The sequence below is a fragment of the Zymoseptoria tritici genome, chromosome 18 (assembly GCF_000219625.1).
Source record: "Zymoseptoria tritici IPO323 chromosome 18, whole genome shotgun sequence".
NCBI classification, from domain to species: Eukaryota; Fungi; Ascomycota; class Dothideomycetes; order Mycosphaerellales; family Mycosphaerellaceae; genus Zymoseptoria; species Zymoseptoria tritici.
The window spans coordinates 386,161-408,662 of NC_018201.1; the positions used below are offsets into that span (position 1 = coordinate 386,161).

A 22,502-nucleotide genomic window follows, 5' to 3' on the forward strand; every position below is an offset into this window, starting at 1 on the left:
CTAGCCGCTAAGCCGAGCAATAATACTAGTCGTATTATGAAGCCAAAGAAGATAGTATCTATTAAGATCGATGCCCGTTAGATCCCTAACACAGAAGAGTATATAAAGGTAGTCAAAGAAGGCTTACAGTCGACATAGGGCACTCTTACTAGTAATAGTGCATTTGACGCCGGTAACCAGCCGCAGTCCGCAAACGATAGCCAGACCTAGGACCCTACTAGAAGCATAGACCTAGATCCTACCCCTCCTTCTTAGGGCTTCGTTAACCCCCCGCTACTAAAGAAAAAGAAGAACCAGAAGCCTACTGCGACTAGAAAGGGTGCGCAGAGAAGGGACATTTACCTTCGAAAGCGGCTTAATATAGAAAAAGTGCTGCTCGACAGGATACTAGCGCAGCCGTCTAATATCCCTGTTAGGGAGCTTCTCGCTGCCTCGCCTGCAGTAGCTAGGGGACTTCTTAAGCGCTGTGCTTAGAACTAAGAAGACTTCGCAATAGCTACTAAGGAAGCCGGGCTGTTGATTATCGTTAAGGAGGACAATATTGCTGCTACTGCAGCATACTAGTACGATATAGACGAGCCGCTTCGTTCTTACGGGGTGCGAGTCGAGTTTGAACTTAGCAGTGCTACTGCTAAGCATATCCTGCCCTCTAGATTTTATGTACGTAATAGGTTCGTAGAAGAGATAGAAGACGATAACCCTGCTTTCCTCGGCCCTATAGTTAAGGAGCTATATATTACTATGCCCCCGAGACTAATGTAGGATCTGTACGAAGACCCTAAGGACGTAAGGTTGTCCTTTAACGACCGGGACTATGTTATTGTACCCTCGCCCGTTGTAGAATGCATTGTCGGTCCAAAACGACACAGGGAGCGTCGTGCTATAATTAACGAGGGATCTAAAGGGAACATTATAAGCTAGTCTGCGGTAAAGCGAGCAGGTGTTAGCATACGCACCTACCGGCCAATACAGATAAATACGGTTAGTAGCTGTACGGATTTCCTAGGTATTACAGAGCGGGTACCAATCGAGGTTATAGGAGTTCTTACCTACTCGTCGTTTCTTGTTGCACAGACTGCACCTTTCCTTCTCGGCCGACTATAGACTAGACAGGTGCGGCTTAGATCTGTAAACTGCGACGACGGGTCCCTCGAGTACACAATCGCGACACCGGATGGAACAACGATTACCTTTACTAGAGTTAAGGGATACGGAGATAGGTACAGTCCGACCGAGGCATTTTACACGACTAAGCCCGAGGAGTTAGGAAACGAGTAGGCTGCCGACACCCCGGTAACGCGGTAGCATTATTTAACTATCCGGAGGATCACTTATAGTCGTCCGGAACGAGACTGCTAGTCGAAGTCGACCCGAAACCTTTCCTAGACCCCGGGTCTAGCAAACATTTCCTTAGCACCTAGGATAAAGTGAGGGCTTAGGACGAGTTCCGGACCATTACCTCGGCAAAATACACCCTTAATCCCTCGGATACAGTCTAGGAAACTACCTCACAAGCTCGAGTAGCGTCGCTACTTATTAAGTAGGCAGATATTCTCTAGTTAGATTACCTCTAGCGAAAAACGGAATAGGAGGCAGGATCCGCTCCGAATGCATACACTATGTACAAACGTAAGGCGGACAAGATTAGACCCGTTAATAGTAGTATTTACGACACTAGCAGCAAGCCCCCTAGTAGTACTTTCAACTAGCGGCAGAGATGTCTTAAAAATAAGGCCAAACTTATACCGAGCACATACCCCTAGGACAACAAGTACCTTATCCCCAAGTTTTCCGACATCGAGAAGGGCTCGAGACTTACCCCTAAACGCATAAACAGCTTTAAAACTACGATCGAACTAAAGCCGAAAGAACTCGAGCTTTTTTATGCCTGTCTCTTCCGACGAGAGAAGTCTCTTGCTTAGGATTTCTTATATGTCGGTCGCCTTAACAAGGATGTTTCCCTACTAGTAGAGATCCGCACGATTCCGCATAAGGCCTGGCAGTGTAAGAACTTCCCTATCCCCGCAGCCCTCGAGAAGGTAGTAATACAGATAGTTAGTAAGCGAGCCCGTAATAGAGTAATCGAGCTATCCTATAGTGCATACCGGAACCCCTGGTTTATCGTGCAGAAGAAGCCAGACAACCTAAAGCTACTAAAAGCTAAGGACCCTATGCCGGAAGGGGAGAGTGTCCAGGAAAAGAAGGAGGAGAAGAAGTACCGACTTATTAACTTAGCTACAGAAGTAAACTATATTACGCTAAGGGATGCTAATATGCCACCGGACGCAGACTCCTTTTCTGCAGACTTCGCAGGGTGCACTACTACCTCGCTTATAGACCTCTTCTCTAGATACGACTAAATACCCCTAGCCGAGCACTGTTAGGACCTTACCTCCTTTTACACACTGCTCGGGCTGTTTAGGCATACAGGGATTCCTATAGGCGGAACGAATTCGGTCGCTTAGTTCTAAAGGATTATAACTACTATCCTTTAGGAGCACATAAATTACCGAGCTCGCCCCTTTCTAGACGATATTAGAGTTAAAGGTCTACGTACTACGTACGATAACGAGGAAGCCGAGCCCGGCATCCGACGTTAGGTTGCTAAACATGTTACGAACCTTGACGTAGTCCTTGCCGATATTAAGAGAGCCGGACTTACTATATCAGCTCTTAAGTCGCGATAGTTCTCGACAGGGGTACTAATTGTCGGGTACGTTTATAATGTACATAGCCGTTACCCTAATAAAGCACAAGTCGTTAAGATCACCGAGTAGCCTGCTCTAGACAACCCTAAGGAGGTTCGAGTATTCCTAGGTGTAGTCGTGTACTTCCGCATCTAGATTAAGAAGTATGCACAGGTATTAGCTCCGCTGTACAATCTACTAAAGCCTAATGTGTGCTAGTGTTAGACCGCCGAGTATAACGCATCGATAGAGAAATTAAAGAAGGCTCTCGTTACTACACCGGCTCTTAAGACTATAGACTACGTTTCGGGAGGACAGATCATCCTTGCTGTTAATGCATCCGGGGATAGGTTCGGAGTAGTCCTTATATAACGAGATGTCGACAACTACAAGACAAGACACCTATCTCGGTATAAAAGCGGCATCTAGAAGCCGAACGAGCGAAAGTTCGACGCTGGGAAACTTAAGTGTCTTAGTGTTTTAAAGGCATTAAAGAAACTAAAGCACTATCTCTACGGTGTTTACTTCCTGCTTAAGCTAGATGCGAATACTCTGGTCTATCAGTTAAACTAACTACTAACCGACTTGCCTAACGTAGTAATAACAAGGTGGCTTTTATAGATACGACTGTTTGATTTTAATGTAAAGCATGTTCCCGGCCGACTGTACACTGCTGCAGATGCGCTGTCTCGACGACTGCGTACTTAGTCCGATAACATCGATAAGGAGCATAAGCAGGACTACGAAGAAATAATTAATAGCACGCTATATGTAGTGTACGCGAATCGTATCGAGGCCGAAGAGATTACTCCTAATCTAGAAGAGGAACTTGTTCGGAACAGCATTAACAGCTTCCTCTCGGACTTCTACCGCGATGTAACATACTACCTCCTAACCCTTCGACGACTAGTAGGAGTAAATAGGAACAGCTAGTATGCCTTTAAGAAACGGGCATCTCGCTACCTAGTTAGGGAGCGCTGCCTGTAGTATTAGAAAAGAATTAACAAGCCGCTATACAGAGTTATCGACAAGGAGACTAAGCAGAAGTCGATTATCCGTACCCTCTATAGGGACCCTACCTCCGGCTACAGAGGGCGTAAAGGGACCTATATAAAGATCGCTTGTCGGTATTACTAGCAGGGCCTGTATAAGTAGGTCCGAGATTTCGTCGGAAAGTGCCCCGAGTGTCTTCTTCGATCGTCCGGACTAGTAAGTATGTCGGAACTGCACCTAAGATACAATAGCTATGTTAGCAAGTCGTAGCATGTAGACGTCGTTTATGTCGATAGCTCCGGAAGCATTATTATAGCTAGGGAGTCTCTCTCTAGATAGCCGGAAGGAAGGATCGTAAACAAGGGGCAGAATTAAGGTATGAGCTTAAGGTAGGTCGCGAAGTTTCTTTTTAAAGACGTCTTTTTACGCACTAGAGCCTGTAACTAGATCTTCTTTAATAGAGGGCCTAAGAACTACGGCGATGTGCCTTAACTGCTAGCTTAAATAGATACAAACCTTAGTCGTATGTCCGCCTACTACCCTAAAGCGAACGGTCTAGTCGAGCGTAGACATCCTAACATCCTAGACGTCCTCTTAAAGTGCACGTAGGGCAAGCTAAAGGGCTAGAGATCCTTTTTCTACGCAGCACTATAGGCAGACCGCACTACTGTTCGCAGGTCTACAGGATATACGCCGGCAAGTCTTTTCTATGCATTTAATATCGTCCTACCTATTAAGCTGCGGTACAACACTTAGAAAACAATTAACTAGAAGATAGTACGTACGACCGAAGACTTGCTAGCCGCTCGAGTAAGGCAGATCTTCTGCTCTAAGAAGGATATTAGAGAAGTTACCGCCCTGCAGCGCAGGCTACAAGATACCTAGAAGGAGTACTAGGATATAAACTATAATATCGACAACAAGCCGCTTAAGAAGGGGCAGCTCGTGCTGTTAAAAAGAGGCGAGCGAAAATCTACCTACGAGAAGCTGTCCTTTCGATAGAAGGGGCCCTACCGAGTAATAAGTATAAGCCTAGACACTAGTACCTACAAGATTATAGAACTAGACGAGGCAGAGCTCTAAGGCATATAGTCTAGGGATATACTTTAGGTAGTCCCTGCAGACTACCTCGATTATGTTAATAAGCTCGAAGAGCTAACACGCAGCGACTTAAACCCTAAATGGCTTGCAAGTGTTAAGAGTGAGGATAAAGAGCCGGCATTACCTTACGGCGACGACTCTGCCGCTAAATAGTACAGAGAACCGGCTCCCGGACCTCCGAACATTATGTAGGGGGTAAGGGAATCCTCGCTGTCCCCGGAAGAACGATCACAGTACCTAAGAATCTAAGTGCGGCTATAATTCGCATTAAAATGTTTCCTAGACTAAGGGTCTGGCAAACATAGCGACGTCTGCTCTCGGCTTACTATAGTTATTTTCTAGACCGGTAGTCTAGCAAAGGCTCCGCTCGCTCTCTCGGGCAAACATTATTATTACCTAAAGAGACACATACATTTCCTTATGTTGAAGTGAGCTCTTTCGCTTATAACAAGACCCCCGGCACGACATCATCTCCGTCCTCGCCGCTATCTATCTAATAGACCGACACCGCCAAACTCTTCCGCACTATAATTACTAGCGCATTTACGAAGAACAATTACGAGCAAATTCACGCACACAATCACGAGCGAGCAGCTACTATTGTTGCCTCCTACCGGCGGACATCTTTTAAAGGCTAGTACTGCCGGATAGGCCTAGTTATTTGCCAGACTATTTAGGGAAAGGGGTCTAGTAAACATTTGCGAAGGATAGGACATTGCCTAGGTGTCTCTGCTAGCTACGAATAATCTACTATTGTTCAGAGCGTACCAAACATACGTTCTCTACCCTAAAGGGGAGGGAGTTACAATTTACGAAGCTTAGTCACCCTTTCGGACATTTAGGGGCTAGGCTGCCTTTTTCTAGACAATCATGCACATTCTGCCACAATCACGAGACTGCTGATGCGAAACATTCACCGACACGACAATCACAGGCCTTTCCTAACAATTACGAGCTCTTCTAACAATCACGAGCACAAGCACGCACACAATTCACGAACTAACAATTACTAACATAACAATTACCGACACAACAATTATAGGCCTTTCCTAACAATTACGAGCTCTTCTAACAATTACGAGCATAAGTACGCATACAATTCATAAATAAGCAAGGGACCCGCTTTCTGCCTGCTCGCCCTACTTAAAAGCCTTAATCTTCTCTACACCTCCGACTTCCCTACAATATCTACTACATCTTCTTTCTTTCCTATCTCCTTGCACCTCTACTAACGACTCCTTTTCCTCCTAGACGAACCTTATCTACGTCCTCGTAGACCTTCGACCTAATTAAACATCCTCTACGAGCCCCCCCTCGACACACTTACTAACCGAGCGCATTAGCGTAAAACAACACACATACTAACCGAGCGCATTAGCGCAAAACAACACATATACCAACCGAGCGCATTAGCGCAAAACAACATACATACCACCCGAGCGCATTAGCGTAAGAACAGCTTCGAAACGATACGAGCGTACCGAGCGCACACAACACACCTTAATAACGAGCGCAACTACGCATACTACTACCGACATAGACAACATCCTAGCTCGCCTCCGGAGCGCACCCTTAACAAATAATAAAGAAATGCGTATAGCCTTCTCGACTACGTAGAACACTAGAGAGCTAGGAAAACTCGAGAGTCTCCTTAAGAGCATACTAGACGCGGACCGCGAGCGAGTAGTATCAGACATCGTTAATACCTTAGAATTAGGATTGGAAAAAGCAGTAGAGTTTGTAGCAGGCATATAGGATTTCGTACGGATGAACCGGGTCCCTATTACCTTAGGAACCGGGAGGATTACTAGACAGGACAGTATTACAGCTGCTTATCCGAGGCTAGTAGTAGCAGCTACGGATGGTAGGAGGACCCGCAACCGCAAGAAGGGCATTTACGACGCCCTTACAAAAGAATAGGGACAGGACGTAATAGATGCGAACCCGGAACTGCGGCAATACGTGTACAAATCTAAGAACATAGCAAAAGAGATTCGAAAGCTGGCTTCGAAGTATAAGACGTAGTCCGATAAGGGTACGATAGTAGCTATGCTTATTTCACGAGAATACATTCGTCGGTATAGTTAGGGCGTAGGACAGGGTTATTCGGATCCGAGAGGGACTAAGTACACTACTAAGGACTTCTTTATAGTCGCTAAACTAGGAGGAATCGATCGCCCTATATAGGAGTAGATTAACATCGTGCGCAACACGTATAACCGGCACATAGATAGTCGTAGGTAGATAGTGCCCTACAAGCCTAAGGGAAAGGAGAAGGAAATTACGTCTGGATCCAACACTTAGAAGCAGATCGAAGCACCTCCCGCTATAAGCACGAGGTCTAAAACTAAGGACAAGCCAGCTAATCTCGGCAGTCTTCCTATGCGCGGTACCCCTTCCGAGAGTAGCTCCGGCCGCCCCTAAACACTATACTCCGGCAGATCTATTTCCAGCCCTAGTCTCGGAGGGAGTATCTACGCGAGTCCTGTTGTTCGCACTACGGGAAGGGCTCGCTTAGTAAGTCAGGCAGTAACTAAAACATAGATCGCTCTCGGCATGCCTATTACGGAACCTACGAACACGACCTATAATTGTAAGGACGCCTTACCTTAAATTATCGCCACGATTAATAGCCTAAGGAAGCTTCCGCTTTCGCAACGTCTTGCTACCCTGAACTAGCTGTTTCGATGCCTACAGCTGCTATATCCGGACAGTACGAAGCCAAAGGAGGAGTGTACGTTCCTGTGCTACAATTATGCGAGGGACCTGCTTCGATACTTCGGAATTAAGGTAAAGGCCGGGAATGTAATAGCAAAGAACAATACGCTCTTTAGACTTACTACCCTTAAGTACAATACATATAAGCTTAGCTAGCTAAAGACAGGTTCCGAGACGTACAAGATGTAGTTTAAGGATGCTCGTCCGGCTCGACTATCGGACTTCCTTAGGCCGTACCGCTTCGACAATAATGTCCTACGTAGAGAACTCGGCCAGCTTAACTTTAACGGCTTCTTTAACAAGGCTCGCTAAGCGATATACTTAACGGCCGGTTAGGAGAACGAGTTTAAGAGAAATGGCACGCTTAACATTCCCCTCTTCGCGTAGATCGGACAGGACAAGGCCCTTTGCAAGATTATTAATAAGGAAATAGATATGTACTTGTAGCATTAGCGCGAAATTAATAGCTAGCCTAACTACGGATAGCTTCGCACGATGTGCTACTCTTAGATCTAGCAGCTTATCCGCTAGGACATTTTATACTAGCTGCTATATGTTCTCCTGCGAGGTAACTATAAGCACCGGCTAGTGTCGTACCTATACTACGCTAAAAGCACTAAGAAGGGCGACAACACTACCTTTAAGCATATCGACCTTACGGTTAGCCGCATAGTCGAAGAGAATCGCGGTATTAACTAGATTTAAGGTACGGTCTCCTTAACAGACGAGGGCAAGAAGGACTACACGGTGCTCGTTAAGAGGATGCACGAGAAGGAGATCTTTTAGGAATAGTACTAGTAGATAAGGGCTAATAACTGCGCAGACGGAGCAGTACAGAAGATTAATAATACGGTGCTGCCGCAACACTTCCTAGATCGCTATAAGCTTAAGTAGGAACACGTTCCTTGCAAGGCATTTGATGTTCGCATTACGGTTCCGCATCTGCCGCATAGTGTCGACACTAAGGCAGAGACCGAACGTCGAACGATTCTTCCCTAGTTCGTAGCTATGTATGCAGATAGTTCTCTCGAGTGTGCCGAAGCTAGTAACTAGGAGATGCTACGCAAAGCTTATATAGACCTGACCGCCCCCGAGAAGACACCCTCTAGGCTTATTAACAAGTACGGCAAGATTCCTTATGCCTTCCCTACGTCTATGTCTTTAACACCTAACAACTACATCGCTACTACACTTGTTGCTTACGAGAAGTAGGAGAGCCCTAGAGTCGTCGTCGAACTAGAGAAGCTTATACGCCTTAATGTTGTCGATCTAAGGGCATAGATTAAGAAGCAGCGGGATGCGACTGTAGCTCGAGTAAAGGCAAACTATAAGGACATTAAGTACGCGGAGAGGAATACGTTCGGTAACCGATCGTACTATAACGCTAAGGACAAGCACCCGACCGACTTCTAGAAGTACTAACCTCTACTAGCTAAAGTCGCTCCTAACGATGTAGACGACCGGGAACGTAAGCTACTTAGGCAGGGAGATACGGACATCGCAGTACCCTAGGAAGTCCCCGACTTACTTATCGGCAAGGATAGCAAGCGCGTACCTAGACGCGACATGCAGTAGGAGGATAGTACTTAGCGATAGGCTTACAATGTTTCCTAGACTAAAATCCGCATTAGGTCTAGGAAACATTTAGTACGAACAGGACATAAGAAGCGGCTGTTTTCTGCACTAGCGCTTGTTTTAAGGCTCTTTTTTCTTTTTTATTGTTTCTTTTGTTTTGTTTCTTTTATTTTAGCTGCAATGCATACGATGGACATGCGTAGTAGGTGCAAAACCCGAGGATGGGGACAGTCTACGTTAGCAATAAGTTAAAAAGGACGACGCTAGTGCTAGATCTAGAGGGTTTTCACGCTATAAGCGTGCACAATGGTATAGTTTAGGTTCTTGCAGTATCTAGGTTAGACACTACAGGAGGGGGACGGATGTAGTAGGGAATATCGCACTGTCACGTGTAGTCTGTATCTAGCTTCAGCTTCGTATGCAGGTCGGAGGATCATTAAGACACCGACCTACAGAGACACCACCCGACGCACATAAGGCCCAACAGTACAGAGCACTTAATACTACCTCTTTTGCCCCCCTACCTTTTACTCTAATTGTACAGTTTACCGCCCTTTTTGCCCCCTATGCTACCTCGTACGTCCGCACTGCTACTATCCGCGGGAGATCGGAACCTTTGGAAGTTCCCCCCTCACAAGAGGTAAGTATATAAGTGCCTTAAGGGCGCGGTATCGAGCGTAGAATTATATTAAGAAATAAGTAGTAGCTATAAAGTATATTAAGTACTACCGACGACCGGTAATGTTGTTGTTAGATCCTTAAAAAAGGAAGAATCCGACTACTATACATCGCTAAGACCTAAAGCTACGCTATACCGTAAACTATGTTTAGTACTATTTGCCCTACAATACTACGTAAAGGATATATAGTTATTTCTCGGCTTCGCTAACTTCTACCGTCGCTTTATTAAGAAGTTCTCGGAACTAGCCGTACCTTTAATAGCCCTTATATATATAATACCCTTAGATCCGGACCGCGACCCTTAGGCTAAGGTACCTCCGACTAAGTCTTATTACCTCCCTTTCGTTTAGTTACCTTAGTACTAATAAGCCTTCGACGAGATAAAGCTCCGCTTTACGAAGGTACTAGTCCTTACCTACTTTATACTAGGGTTAGAAACTATTCTCGAGACCGACGCCTCGGACTACGTTATAGTAGTAGTACTATTATAACGAGGTCTAGACGGCGTTATACGCCTAGTCGTATACCTCTCTAAGAAGATGTCGCTAGTAGAATATAACTATAATATCTATAATAAGGAATTAATAGTAATTATTAAGGCTTTTAAAGAATAGAGGCTAGAACTTATATCTAACGACGACGGCTAACTAATTAAGGTCCTCTCCGATTATAAGAATCTCGAGCACTTTATATTAATTAAGGTACTTAACCGTTAGTAGGTACGCTAGGCTAAATTCCTCTCTTAGTTTAACTTTACTATCTCCTTTGTTTTAGGTAAGAGTAATAGTAAGGCGGACGCCCTTATATACCTTCCGTAAGACGTACTAAAGGATGCCTTAGATCTACGGCTATAGTACTAGCACTAAACTATCCTCTAGCCTAAGTACCTATAGCTAAATATATCGAGCCTCCTCGTATACGCGCTAGAATCGTTACTAGCTCTAGTTTAAGCTATATAAGCTACTTATAAGGGCGATACGGAAGTCCGTAATACGATCGCCTAACTTACGTAAGGAGCTATAATAATCCCCTTACTAGCTAAGATTAAGTACGAAGCTAACGATGTACGCGCCTAGAACGGTAGGCTTTACGTACGTAATAGGTACGGATCCTAGAGCCTCTATATACTAGGTAACGACGACGACATAGGTACCGGCTTACTACGGTCGTCTATCCTTCGGTCCTATTACGAGTTACTAGCCGCTAGTTACCTAGGATAGGCGAAGACATTTAAGCTAGTTAACCGCTACTTCTTCTAGCCTAGGATAGCTAGGTTAATTAGTCGGTACCTACGTAACTATAGCTACCGCAATAATAAGCTAAGTAACCTAGCGTACTAATTACTACTTCGGTTACTTAATATACCGGCTAAACTCTAGACCGATATTACGGTAGACTTTATTATCGACCTTCTAGTAAGTAAGAGTTATATAGATTACGCTATATACCGGAACATTATAACTATAACTAACCGGATAACTAAGGAGTAACACTTAATCCCTATGCTCTTAATAGAAGTAGACTACTACGCGCGAATATTCCTAAGATACGTATAGTTATAATACGGCTTCTCTCTTATACTAGTTTCTAATCGAGGTCTATAGTTCGTATTAGTATTCTAGTTACGCCTCTATAAACTACTCGAAATCTTACGTAAACTATCGTTATCGTATTACCCTAAGACTAATAGCTAGTCCGAGAATATAAATAAGATAATAGAGACATACCTCTATTTATTTATATTATACCGGTAAAACGACTAGGTCGAATAGCTACTACTAGCCGAGTTCGTAGTAAACAACTACGTATCTAAATTAATAGGAGTCTTACTATTCTTCGCGAACATAGGACGAAACCCTCGATTCGTAGATATCGATACGGAACTAGATCTTCCGCTCCTTCCCTACCGATAGCGACTATTAGCGTAAGCTGCGACCGACTTCGCTAAAATAATAAAAACCCTATATACTTAGTTATAGTAAGAACTCCGCCTTATATAAGCCCGTTAAACCGACGTAGCTAACCTATACTAAGAGCCGTTAATACCCTACCGAGTAGGCGACATAGTACGCTTAAATTATAAGAATATTAAGACTAAGCGCCTATTAATTTCTCTCGATTATAAGCTCCTTAGCCCTTATAAGGTTATTAAGGTTATACCTAGTACCTACCGCCTCTAGCTCCTACCGGACCTTAAGATCGACGATATCTTTAATAACGCCCTCCTACGACTAGCCTCCGATAATCCCTTACCTAGCTAATTACTAGCTCCGCTACTACTAGCCGAAATAGTCCTAGATAGTAATAGCAACGCTAACTATAAAGAATACGAGGTAGAACGAATACTAGATATACGTACGTAAAGTATACTAGGACGGAAGAGTAAGAGTAAGCTATTATCGCTAAGTACTTAACCTCGTATACTAGAAAGGATATAAGCGTTTAGAGGCTATATAGGAGCCTACTAAAAACGTCGTTAAATATAGAATAGTAGTACTAGCTAACTTTTACTATAACTACTCTAAGTTATCTATTTACGTCGCCTTTAAACTACTACTAGGCTAGGTTCCGAACGAAGCTATTATATAGGATAACTAAAAGCGGAACTTACGCCTATAGCTCGTAACGCTACTACTATTAGGTAAGTAGAGGCCTATAGTATACGCTCGTTTAGATTATTATTTATACGCTAGTATCGACTTTAGTCTTCCGCCGCGTTAGCCTTAATAACTAACGTATCGCGGGTTAATATAGAGCAATATAAGCCTACGACTAGGGCCGCTAGTAGAAGTTAGATATATATATTAGATTACCGGCTACGTTATTACCCTTAAGTAGCTACGTCTATATAAATAACTGTCTAGAATTACTAAGTAGCTACGCCTACTTAAATAACCGTCTAGAATTACTAATGTCGTACTTAAGTAGCTACGACTACGTAAACAACCGTCTAAGTTACTAAACCTTTAAATATTAAAGGAGTTCTCTACCTTCTTATTAGCTAGACGTTCGATACCGGATTCGACGCTTTTATAGTTCGTATAAGTCGTTTCCGTAAGTCTTAGAAGTACGCCGCGCTATAACTACTACTACGCCGCCGCCGCTACCTTAGCTCGCGGGCCCTCGCCTCTAAAGGGGGGGGGGGTAGTATTACGGCTACCTCCGTAGTCTCCGCTTATCGGAGCCTAAGGCCGTAACCCTTCCTATATCTTCGAGTCCTTCTTAGACTCTCTCTATAGTATTATATATAAACTTATCTATTTACCGAGTTATTAGAATTACGTCTCTTCCTTCGTTTAAGCCGTAATAGTACTACTATCCTATCGATATCGTCCGAGATACTACTCTACTATCGGAGGGCTATAATTAAATATCTTAGTAATTAGATTTCCGAAACCCTCCTTAGCCCTTATATATAATTATATAAGGTATGAGTACTATTTTATTAAAGACTATAGCCGTCTTTCTATAATAATAGGGATATAATAAAGGTCTCTTTTAACTAGTTTTCCGAATAAAAAGACGGATCTATTAAAGCTTACTTTTAATTAGTTGTCGTATTATTATAATCTCGTACTATTATAATATTACTACGTTATATTATTACCTTAGGTAAGGTAAGCTCTCTTACCGTACTTCTATAGTAGAAGAAAAAAAAGAGGCGTTATATCGTTATATTATTATACTATCGTATTATCGTATTATTATAACTATCGTAATCGAAAGGTCGCGGGTTTAATTCCTTCTCTTTTTACCTCGTCGTACTATCGTAATCTATAAAGGTTAGGATAGTATAATTTAATAGGGTAAAAAGAGAAGGAATTAAACCCGTAACCTTCTATTAGAAAGCGAGATTTAAATACTCTTTCTAATTAGCTAAAACGCCGATATAATAAGTACTAGAAAGACTCCTAATATACTACTTTACCGCTTTTACCTTATATATATACTTAGATATAGAGAGTCTACTAGAAACCTTATAGGTAGTTCTATAAGAGTAACGATATAAAGAAGTAAGTAGCGATAGGCTAGTACTTACTATATAGAGTCTTACCGCTATAAGTATATATCTAGAACTTCTAGTTCTAACTAAAGGCTATTTCTACGCTAATCTAAGCTTATAAATAAAAGAAGTTAGCTCTATAATTCTTATCTAATATAAACCGCTATCTACTAATAGACTAGAAGGGGTTATTAATACTATAGTATAATCTATACGTACTATTGCTATATAGGTAAAGCTTATAATCTAGTAGTTCGAATAGGCTCCTTAGTTAATTCTTAATAATAACCGCTATAGGTTATATACTACCTAAGTACGTCTACTAGCTATATAAACTTATTAAAGGTACTATCTACGAAACCCTAGAGGCTTCTACTACTATAGCTAGCCGTACTAGTCTTCCTTATATACCGCTATAACGTAGCTAAGTTATCTAGCTCCGGCTACTAGTAAAGAATATCCTTAAAGGTATTATATAACCTCTTATACGTAGTATTAAAGACTTCCGAGATCTAGCTATAGCTACGACTAATACGAATACCGTAGTATCTACCGCTATACGCTAGCTAGTTTAATACTAGATATAGAGCTTTTACTAGATTATAACGGTAAGTACTCTTACTACTCTAGCTAGTTAGATATTATAGAGATTTATTACTAAGTAGTAATAGTACTAGTTACTTAATCTACTCCTTAGTAAATCGTAACTATAAGTATACGTTATTATTAGTCTTATAATCTAGCGTCTATTTAAAGTACTTATATTAATAGCTAACTATACTAATTATAGGAGCCCTAGCGCTACGCTATGCCTTAATTAATACTACCTACTCTTCCTTATTTACTAGTACTAGCGTAAGTAGTAGTAGAATATTTATAGTTAGTAAGTTAGTAAATATATAAGTATTTAGTAAGTTAGTAAATATATAAGTATTTAGTAAGAGCGCTAATAAATAACGTAGAGTAGTAGTAGTAATAATAATACTACCTTACGAGCCGCTATAGCTATAATATAAATGCGTATCTTATACGCTCTAAGTCGATAGCCTTTAAGCTATAAGAGGTTATTACGCTAAGAGGATAAGATAATATAGTACTATTTAATTAAGTTATTATACTAACTAGCTAGTGTAGAGTTAATCCACACGGCTTACCGTTACCGGCATTGTAACGTAACCATGACCATGGCACTATAAATGTGTTTTACTAACGATGGACTCGGATAGTTAGTCTCTGCACTAGCATGGTCTATGTGGGAAGGTTTGGTCCGCCGGCGTCCTTGACTCAAAGTCGGAGAACTTTGGTGATGCCACAACGCCGACTGTCTAGGAGGTATTCTAGCATACGGTGCAGCAAGCCAACTCATCCCGAGTAAAACGTACAGACGAGCAGCGACGAATGGGGTTGGAATGAGATTGGAATAGAATGAAGTTGAACGAGATCATATGCTATATTCGTGCATGGTTCATCTTATTCATCTCGCCATGGAATGCTCGACGTTGAAGATTTACTTGGTTGTAATAAGTATGTTTGCAAGATTTGCCTCAATCATGTACGAAGTGCCTGTCTCCGGTTCAGATCGCTGTCAGCTCGTCCAATTTATTGATCGATCCCATCAAACCCCATCAAATCCATCCGCATCGATCTTCCTCCAACACCGCCGTGTTCCGCTCCCCTACCATCTCCGCCGCATCCCTCCACTTCTCCCCGTCACGACGCGCCTGCTTCACCGCATGCTCGAGACTGGCCACGACCCGGCGGAGAACTTGCTCCAACTCTCCCACCAACCTCTCGTCCTCCTCCTCCAATGCCGCCCGCCCGGCAAACTCCAGCCCACCCTGCTGCAGCGCACGAACGACCTCCGCCAAGACGTCCAGCACCTGCGCCAACTCGTCGAACTGCCATTCCACCTCTCGCATGCGATGCGGGTAGAGTCGATGGAATTCCGCCGTCGCTCCCTCCAGCGCCATCGTCGCCCGGCCTCCCGCCCATCGAGGTCGGAGCCAGGACATGCCCGCCCACGCCAGATCGCGGAGGAGACGATCGAAAACCCGCTCCTGGCTCCTCGCGAGTGCATCGGCCGCCGCGGCCTCGTGCAGAGCGCAATTCCACCTCTCCGTTGACGCGGCGATACTACGGTTGAAGCCCGCCACCGAGGTCTCGCATTGCTGCGTCGCCCGCTCCACCCCCGCCCAGATGGAATCGAACCCGCGGATGCGTGCCATCGGGCTCGTGGAAACGTTGGATGTGATTCGGATAAGGTCCACGGGAGGAACTTGCGGCGCGATTGGGAGTGGAGACAGCTGGCACGGCTCGAGCGCGGATGATTCGACGAGGAGGCGCTTGCGATCGATAAATACCAAGGCGACGCCGGAGCACAGGAGGACGATGGCGCCCAGGGCAAAGAGAATGTGAGGTATCCTGATCCGGATCCCGGTCCGAGGGAAAGCGCTGAGGCCGACGAGCTCGGTGCCATTCTTCACACCACTCTTTAACCGGATGAGGTCCTGCTCGACATCATCCTGTGCTTCCTCCTGGGTCGCCCAGGAATCTTGTAGACGACGTCTCTCTGCGGCTTCGAATACCGGGTCGTCGAAATCGGAGTCGCCCACATGGCAGGCGTGGAAGAGGGCTTCTCGACCGTGAGGATCGAAGAGCAGGGCTTCTTCACGGTGAGGATCGAAGAGGAGGGTTTCTTCATCATGAGAATCGAAGAAGAGGGCTTCTTCACCATGAGAATCGGAGAGGAAATCTTCTCCCACCTCGCAACTGGCGGAGCACCTGTCGGCTTCGTTGTTTTCCGCCATAGCAACTCGCAGTGGCTTCTTTCCCCCAGGTCGATGTCAAGGAGAGGATCGGGAGACCTGAGTGCGGTGGAACCTGGAGCCGCAGACCCGGCTAACCTGGATAAAAGGCAAACTCTGAGATGTGATCTGGAAGTGGGAAGGGAGTTGTTAGAATCTTTTTGACAGCAATCTCGGGAGGGTTTCATCCGTAACAGCAGTCGTGATGCTGCGTTGTCCAAAGTCCCGACAAATGGCCAGCCGCAGGTCCCATGTTACACGACAGGCTCGAAGTGTTTTCGGGAACCAAAATTGAGAACGGGAATGTTTCTGACGGGATTCGTGCTGGCTGAAAGGGATGGTGCTGAAAGGGAAAGATGCTGAAAGGGAAAGATGCTGGACTGAATGAATAAGTGCTGACATGGTTGCTAGACTGATAGAATGTTGAAGAGGAGCATTCTCACCGAACAGCAGAATTCTTGGCAAACATTGCAACGTAAAGCAATGTCACGCCCATCTGCTCCCGATCAAGTCGACGACGTCGAACTAGAAGAGATTCCATTATCCCATGAACCATCTACGAGCGGACCGTTCACCCTCGCCGAGTGGATTCAAAGAGACGAATACGACAACAGCATCTCGAATCTAGTATCGTCTCCTCCTCGACACTCCGCGGAGCATTGGCAACGCATCCATAAGAGTCTAACACACCGCTCTCGACCACTTCCAATTCGAATCCGCCCTTCTTCCCTTCCGCTCCCCATGGCGAGTACATCTTCTCCGGACGTGCCCTCTCCCTCGGACGAACTTCAAGAAGAGAACAACGCCCCAGCCGACTCCCAGCTTCCTAGTCCGAAGCACCCATCTCCGGCTCACGATTTAAAGCCCAGCAGCCCTGTCCTCCACGCACACGACGATTCCAGGTCAACTTCCAGGACGTCGTCGAGATCGGAGACCTCCCAGGAACGCTTCGAAAGGGAAAAAGCCGCCGTCACAAATGTCATTGCCGGTTTGGATAAGGACGGGGAAGCTTCGGAGGAGACTCTTCGGCTTGTTGAGGGGCTCCAGCGTATCGCTGGTGAGGACGAGGATGGGAGTGGGAGTGGGGGACGGAGTGAGGCGTTTGCTAATGATGGTAGCGATGATGGTAATGATGATGATGATGTCGATGATGATGATGTCGATGATGATGACGATGCTGCAAGCGTTGGGAGCAACAAGGTGAGCCTGCCTCTGCCCTATTTGGCCGAGTGGAATTCTGCTTCGCCTCGCCAACCAAACAACGAAAGCGATACTAATCACGTCTTCGACGCAGCTTGACCTTCAGCCCGAGACGACCGAAGCATCCATCGAGCACGACTCCGCGGTAGTCTCACCAACGGCCAACCCCACAAACAGCACCACTCCGACGACATTCCGCAAACACAAAGTAAGCTCGTCGCCTCCGAGACAATACACCACGCTGACATGTTCGCTTCCCTACAGCGTCACCTGTCCGACCATTCAATACCCGCTCCCCAGCAGCGAGCCCAGTCTCTCCATTCCGCAAACATCTCTCCGCCGCATCAGCAGACTCGGCCTACCTGGGGCAACTATTCCACCACAACCCATTCCGGATTCTCCCCCGACCAGTCTCCTCCACTCCCGCCGAAGCTGGAGGAGCCCAAGGCCACCAACCCGAACAAGACCAACAACACGAAGAAGAAGAACAAACTCAAACCCACCCGTCTCGCATCCTTCCTAGACCGCCTCATCTACCGTCTCGGCCTCCTCGCCTCTCTCCTCCTCCTCTTCACCCTCCTCCACCCTGTCCTCCCCGCCTCCTTCCCTGTGCCCTTCCTCGCCCTCTCTCCTCCCACGGCTCCTCCCGCTCCCCCTGCTCCTCCACCTCCTCCACCTCCGCCGCCAAACGACCTCTCAACCCACGCCCTACTCCCGGGAGTGAGCAGCGCGAGAAAAGATACCGTCAAACTAGCCCTCCACCTCACAGGCCTCGTCGCGCGGCATCGGGCGTTCCTCGGAGTCCATCACGGAGGCGGGCCGTTCAACGAGACGGACAAGCCGGAGAACCTACATGCGCGGCAGATGGAAGGGTTGGGAGAGATGGAGTGTTGGATCGAAGGGATGGTGCGGTTGGTCGGACCATCCTCCTCCTCCTCCTCTGGGTCTGACGACGGCGGAGTGGACCTAGAGGGAGAGAAGTTGCGGGCGAGGATGGTCCGGGCGGCGGGCGGGTTGAGTGTGGGAGGTCGCGAGGGTAGGGAGTGGGCCGTGGGGAACGGGGTGAATCGTTTCGTGGAGGAGTACTTGAGGGGAATCAACGGATGGGAGATGTAACGGCGTGGGGAGATTTGGGAAAGTGGAGGCCAGGTCGGGGGTGCAGGGTGTTGTATAGAAGATGGCGGGATGGCAGGTATGTCCAGCGGCGGATAGGTGGGAGTAGAGGGAGTGTGGCGAAGAGGACGGAGGTCTGTTTGTCTGTCCGTCTGTCTATCGTTGGTCTGTCGTCTGTCATATCAAGAGAGGGAGAAGGTCGCCACACGAATAAGGGATCAAAGAAGAAGGAACAAGAAGAATCTGAATCGTCACGACCGAGACCGGACGAAGGGAAACCGTCAAATCAACCGAAGTTCTTCTCCAGAACGGTGCTGTGAATCCCGTATAAAACTCCACGGACTAAGGTACTTCTCTCTCTTTCTCTCCCTCTCTCTCCTTGCCCATGCTCTTCCCATCCACGACATCAAACCCATGCGTCCGTTTGACTCCCCCTACTCCTATCCCATCCCCTCACTCCTCCTCCTAATCCCCAACGCCACCGCTTCCTTTCCTCGGCACCAACCTCCTCCTCCGATCGATCGATTTATCTTCCGCGATACCACACCATCGGCATCTCCAGAGACTTGAACACACTCAACGACACCGATTGAAAAAAGCTTTTCGAGGGAAGTCAAGTCCGACTCTACGATGGTCAAAGAACAACGCTACTCCTGTCAATCCGCCAGTGTGACTAAGGAAGTATTCCTGCCCGTCTATCTCAACCATACTGCAACTCCCCTGCCGTCAATTTGACGCTTGTTTGTATCTATCTAATCATCCACCGACCGTCAGGCGACTGCTTAAAAGGTCTGATCTTCTACCTCTCCTCTCCTCTCCGCTGCGAGTTACATGTCGGCCTCGGTCGAATTGGAGCTGTCGATGAGCGGGAGGCCTGTGGCTTTCATTGTGCTTCCGATGACCAGAAGAGCGAGGCTGGGATGTGATTCGGAGATGACAAAAGGTGTTCAACAGGGGAGAGGAGAGGCTTTTGGCTCGGCAATTTATTCATTCATTCACTCTCCGTCGTCGCGGACTACATCACGATCGATGAAATTCCCGCAGGATCCATCCACTTGCATTATTCCCTGACCGTCCGGACCACCTTCAGTCTCTGCCCTTGTCTGATCCCACGTCTCCCTCACATTTCTGTCCCTTTTTTCCCTTCCCTACATCTCCGGAACATCCGCCCTCCCTCCCCTTAAGACAACAGCATCAACTCCTTCTGCATCGCCCTTACCTCCACCTTGAGCTGCGCCGCCTTGGTCTCCCTCTCGGCGATGGTCTCCTTGAGCGCCGCGCATTTCTTACGCAGCTCGCGCGACCGAGTGGCCAACACCGTTATCTCGTCGGCTTCCTCGGTGATGGACACGCGAGGGGTTTGAGCTGGGAATATGGTTAGTTAGCTGTAGGAACCTTATCAAGATGACGGAGGGTAGGGAACACGAACCGAACTTCGATTTCTTAAGGCGGCGGAGAGGCGTCTCGGGCTCCAGCTTCATCTTTGGCATCTTGGGTGCGGCGGTAGGACGCTCGCGGAGGATCTTCGCCGCGGTGTGCTTGACCGTGGGCACGGGAGTCGGAGTCACAGGGCGTAGATGACGCTTTGGAGCACCGGGCGGTGGCTGGATGACGGCGGGCGTGGCGTATGCATTCTCTAGTCGAGCGAGAGACTCGCCATCGTTGTCCGGAGTGTCCACACCATCCTCCTCTTCTTTATCCTCCTCTCCTTCATCCTCATCTCCACCATCCTCATCTCCACCATCCACCTCTCCACCATCCTCCTCTCCCGCAGGGCCGCACCCGGCTTGCTCGTTAACCACGCGAGGAATCTCCATCTTCCACAGCTCAGCTACCTTCTGCGCCAAACCCTCCAAGTCTTGAGTAGTAGCCGCACGTTTCCCACCGTTCTCCTTCTTCCCCAAGTACGTGTCGGCAATCTTCTTTCCAATGCGAAAGGCCAGCTCACGCACGCCGGCCTCGTGCGGGATGTGTTGGAGGTGGTGCATTTTCCTAAGCAGACGGAGAAGGTTGATGGCGTCGGGCATGTGGTATCGGTCGAGGTTCCACTTGTCGCACCAGGCGGCGAGGATGGCGGCGTCGTGCTCGTGGAGCTTGAGGGCGTATTTGCCGATGCGGGCTTTGTTCTTGTTGCGTTGGAGGAGTTGATCGAGGGTGACATTGGTGGTGCCGAATGTGGGTAGCATGTTGGTGTGTTGGTGAGGAAGTTTGGATGTTGTTGGGGTGATGTTGTTGGATGATGTTGTTGAGTGGAAGAGGAGGACATTGTCAGATATATATCTCGTCGAGAGGAGAGGGAGGAAGGGGAGGAATCTCGGCGTGACTGGCAGCACTCCAGCTCATCGAGGACCATTCTCGTCAGCAACCATCATGTCTGTCAGTCAGTCAGCGACCATGTCGAAAGAGAACCTCATCGTCTTCGTCTTCATTCCCTTGTTCTTCTCTTCATTCTCCCTTCATCGTCTCTTCATCCTCGCCATTCCTCCCATCCCTCTCCGCCCACCACCATCACCACCACCACCACCACCCCCTCCGTCCACCACCAACATGACGTCCACCCTCCGCCAGCGATTGCTCACCAAGAACATTCAAGCTCGACAGACTCGTCGTCAGAACATCCAGCGGGAGTTGGTCGAAGCGACGCGGGAATTGGAGCAGTGCGAGGCCGAGTTGAGCCAAGTCGAGGAGAAGATGGTCATGACGAAGATGCCCATGCCCATGATGATGCCAAGGTGAGCAGCTGCACGTGACCTTGTCTTCCGGAGAATCAACCAACCTGACTTTGGACCACAGCGACGACAACACCACCACCGCCCTCCACCGCCATCAACTCCTCCACCTCCTCCACCACGATCCTTCCGAGGATTCTGCTTCTTCCTCCTCCGACGACGAAGACTCATCCTCCCACGCCTCCACCAACGACGTCCTATCCCGCTCCTCCTCCCCCGCCTCCTCCTTCGACGAAGCCCCACCCTCCGACGCCTCGTCCACCGAGGTGGCTGACAACGTGCTTCGCATCGTCTCCTCCGTCCTGGACTCTGTGCGCCTTCGACTCCACACCATCATCGCCGCCGCCCACGCCGGGGAGTGGAGAAAAGTTTGCCGACTGTGGAAGGATTTGCGCCAGACTCTGGGCCAGGAGGATGTAGTTGAGATGCTGGCGCTCGCGGCTCAGTACAAGCCTGTGCAGGACATGGGTGTGCAGGACAAGGGTGTGTCTCGTGGACGTCGGGCAAGCGAGAAGAAGCGTCGTTGAAGAGGAATCGAGGGAGCATACTATCTGTGGTGGGAATTGCTGGCAGTAAGGGATCGCTGGCAGTGAAGGAATTGTTAGCAGTCACCCATGGCTCATGACTGGCGGCACAATAGTCGCTCTTCAACAGGCGTGGCAGGATGCCCGTGGACATGTATCTATGGCGTGAAGAGACGAAGACAAACACCATCTTTACACCGAGTAAGCTTTCTTGTTGGCATCCGAGGTATCCGCTCTCCCTGCTGCTTCTGCGGCTTCTGCAGCAGGTGCTGCTTGGCGTGAGCATTGTCTTCTGGCATGAAAACACACTATGTCAAGTTAAGCTGCAGGGCAGAGTCTCCCGTCTGGACATGCCCACAAAGTTTGCCTCACTC

General features: G+C 47.2%; 4 protein-coding genes across 4 annotated transcripts; 2 read left to right on the forward strand and 2 right to left on the reverse strand.

Moving 5' to 3' along the window:
* Positions 1-15,383: 15,383 nt before the first annotated feature.
* MYCGRDRAFT_97896 (uncharacterized protein) lies at positions 15,384-16,565 on the reverse strand (the record flags this gene model as incomplete). Its single annotated transcript, XM_003847067.1, has 1 exon — positions 15,384-16,565. One exon carries the CDS (start codon positions 16,563-16,565, stop codon positions 15,384-15,386), a length of 1,182 nt encoding a protein of 393 aa, XP_003847115.1.
* A 655-nt stretch (positions 16,566-17,220) lies between these two features.
* MYCGRDRAFT_111781 (uncharacterized protein) lies at positions 17,221-18,878 on the forward strand (the record flags this gene model as incomplete). Its single annotated transcript, XM_003847050.1, has 3 exons — positions 17,221-17,762; positions 17,857-17,970; positions 18,027-18,878. 3 exons carry the CDS (start codon positions 17,304-17,306, stop codon positions 18,876-18,878), a joined length of 1,425 nt encoding a protein of 474 aa, XP_003847098.1.
* Positions 18,879-20,055: 1,177 nt separating this feature from the next.
* Positions 20,056-20,902, reverse strand: MYCGRDRAFT_97898 (uncharacterized protein; the record flags this gene model as incomplete). The annotated part of the gene is made up of 2 exons (XM_003847066.1): positions 20,056-20,240; positions 20,305-20,902. 2 exons carry the CDS (start codon positions 20,900-20,902, stop codon positions 20,056-20,058), a joined length of 783 nt encoding a protein of 260 aa, XP_003847114.1.
* A 219-nt stretch (positions 20,903-21,121) lies between these two features.
* MYCGRDRAFT_106665 (uncharacterized protein) lies at positions 21,122-21,529 on the forward strand (the record flags this gene model as incomplete). The annotated part of the gene is made up of 1 exon (XM_003847051.1): positions 21,122-21,529. A coding segment is annotated over one exon (282 nt), but the record flags the coding sequence as incomplete, so codon positions are not given.
* Between the last annotated feature and the right edge of the window lie 973 nt (positions 21,530-22,502).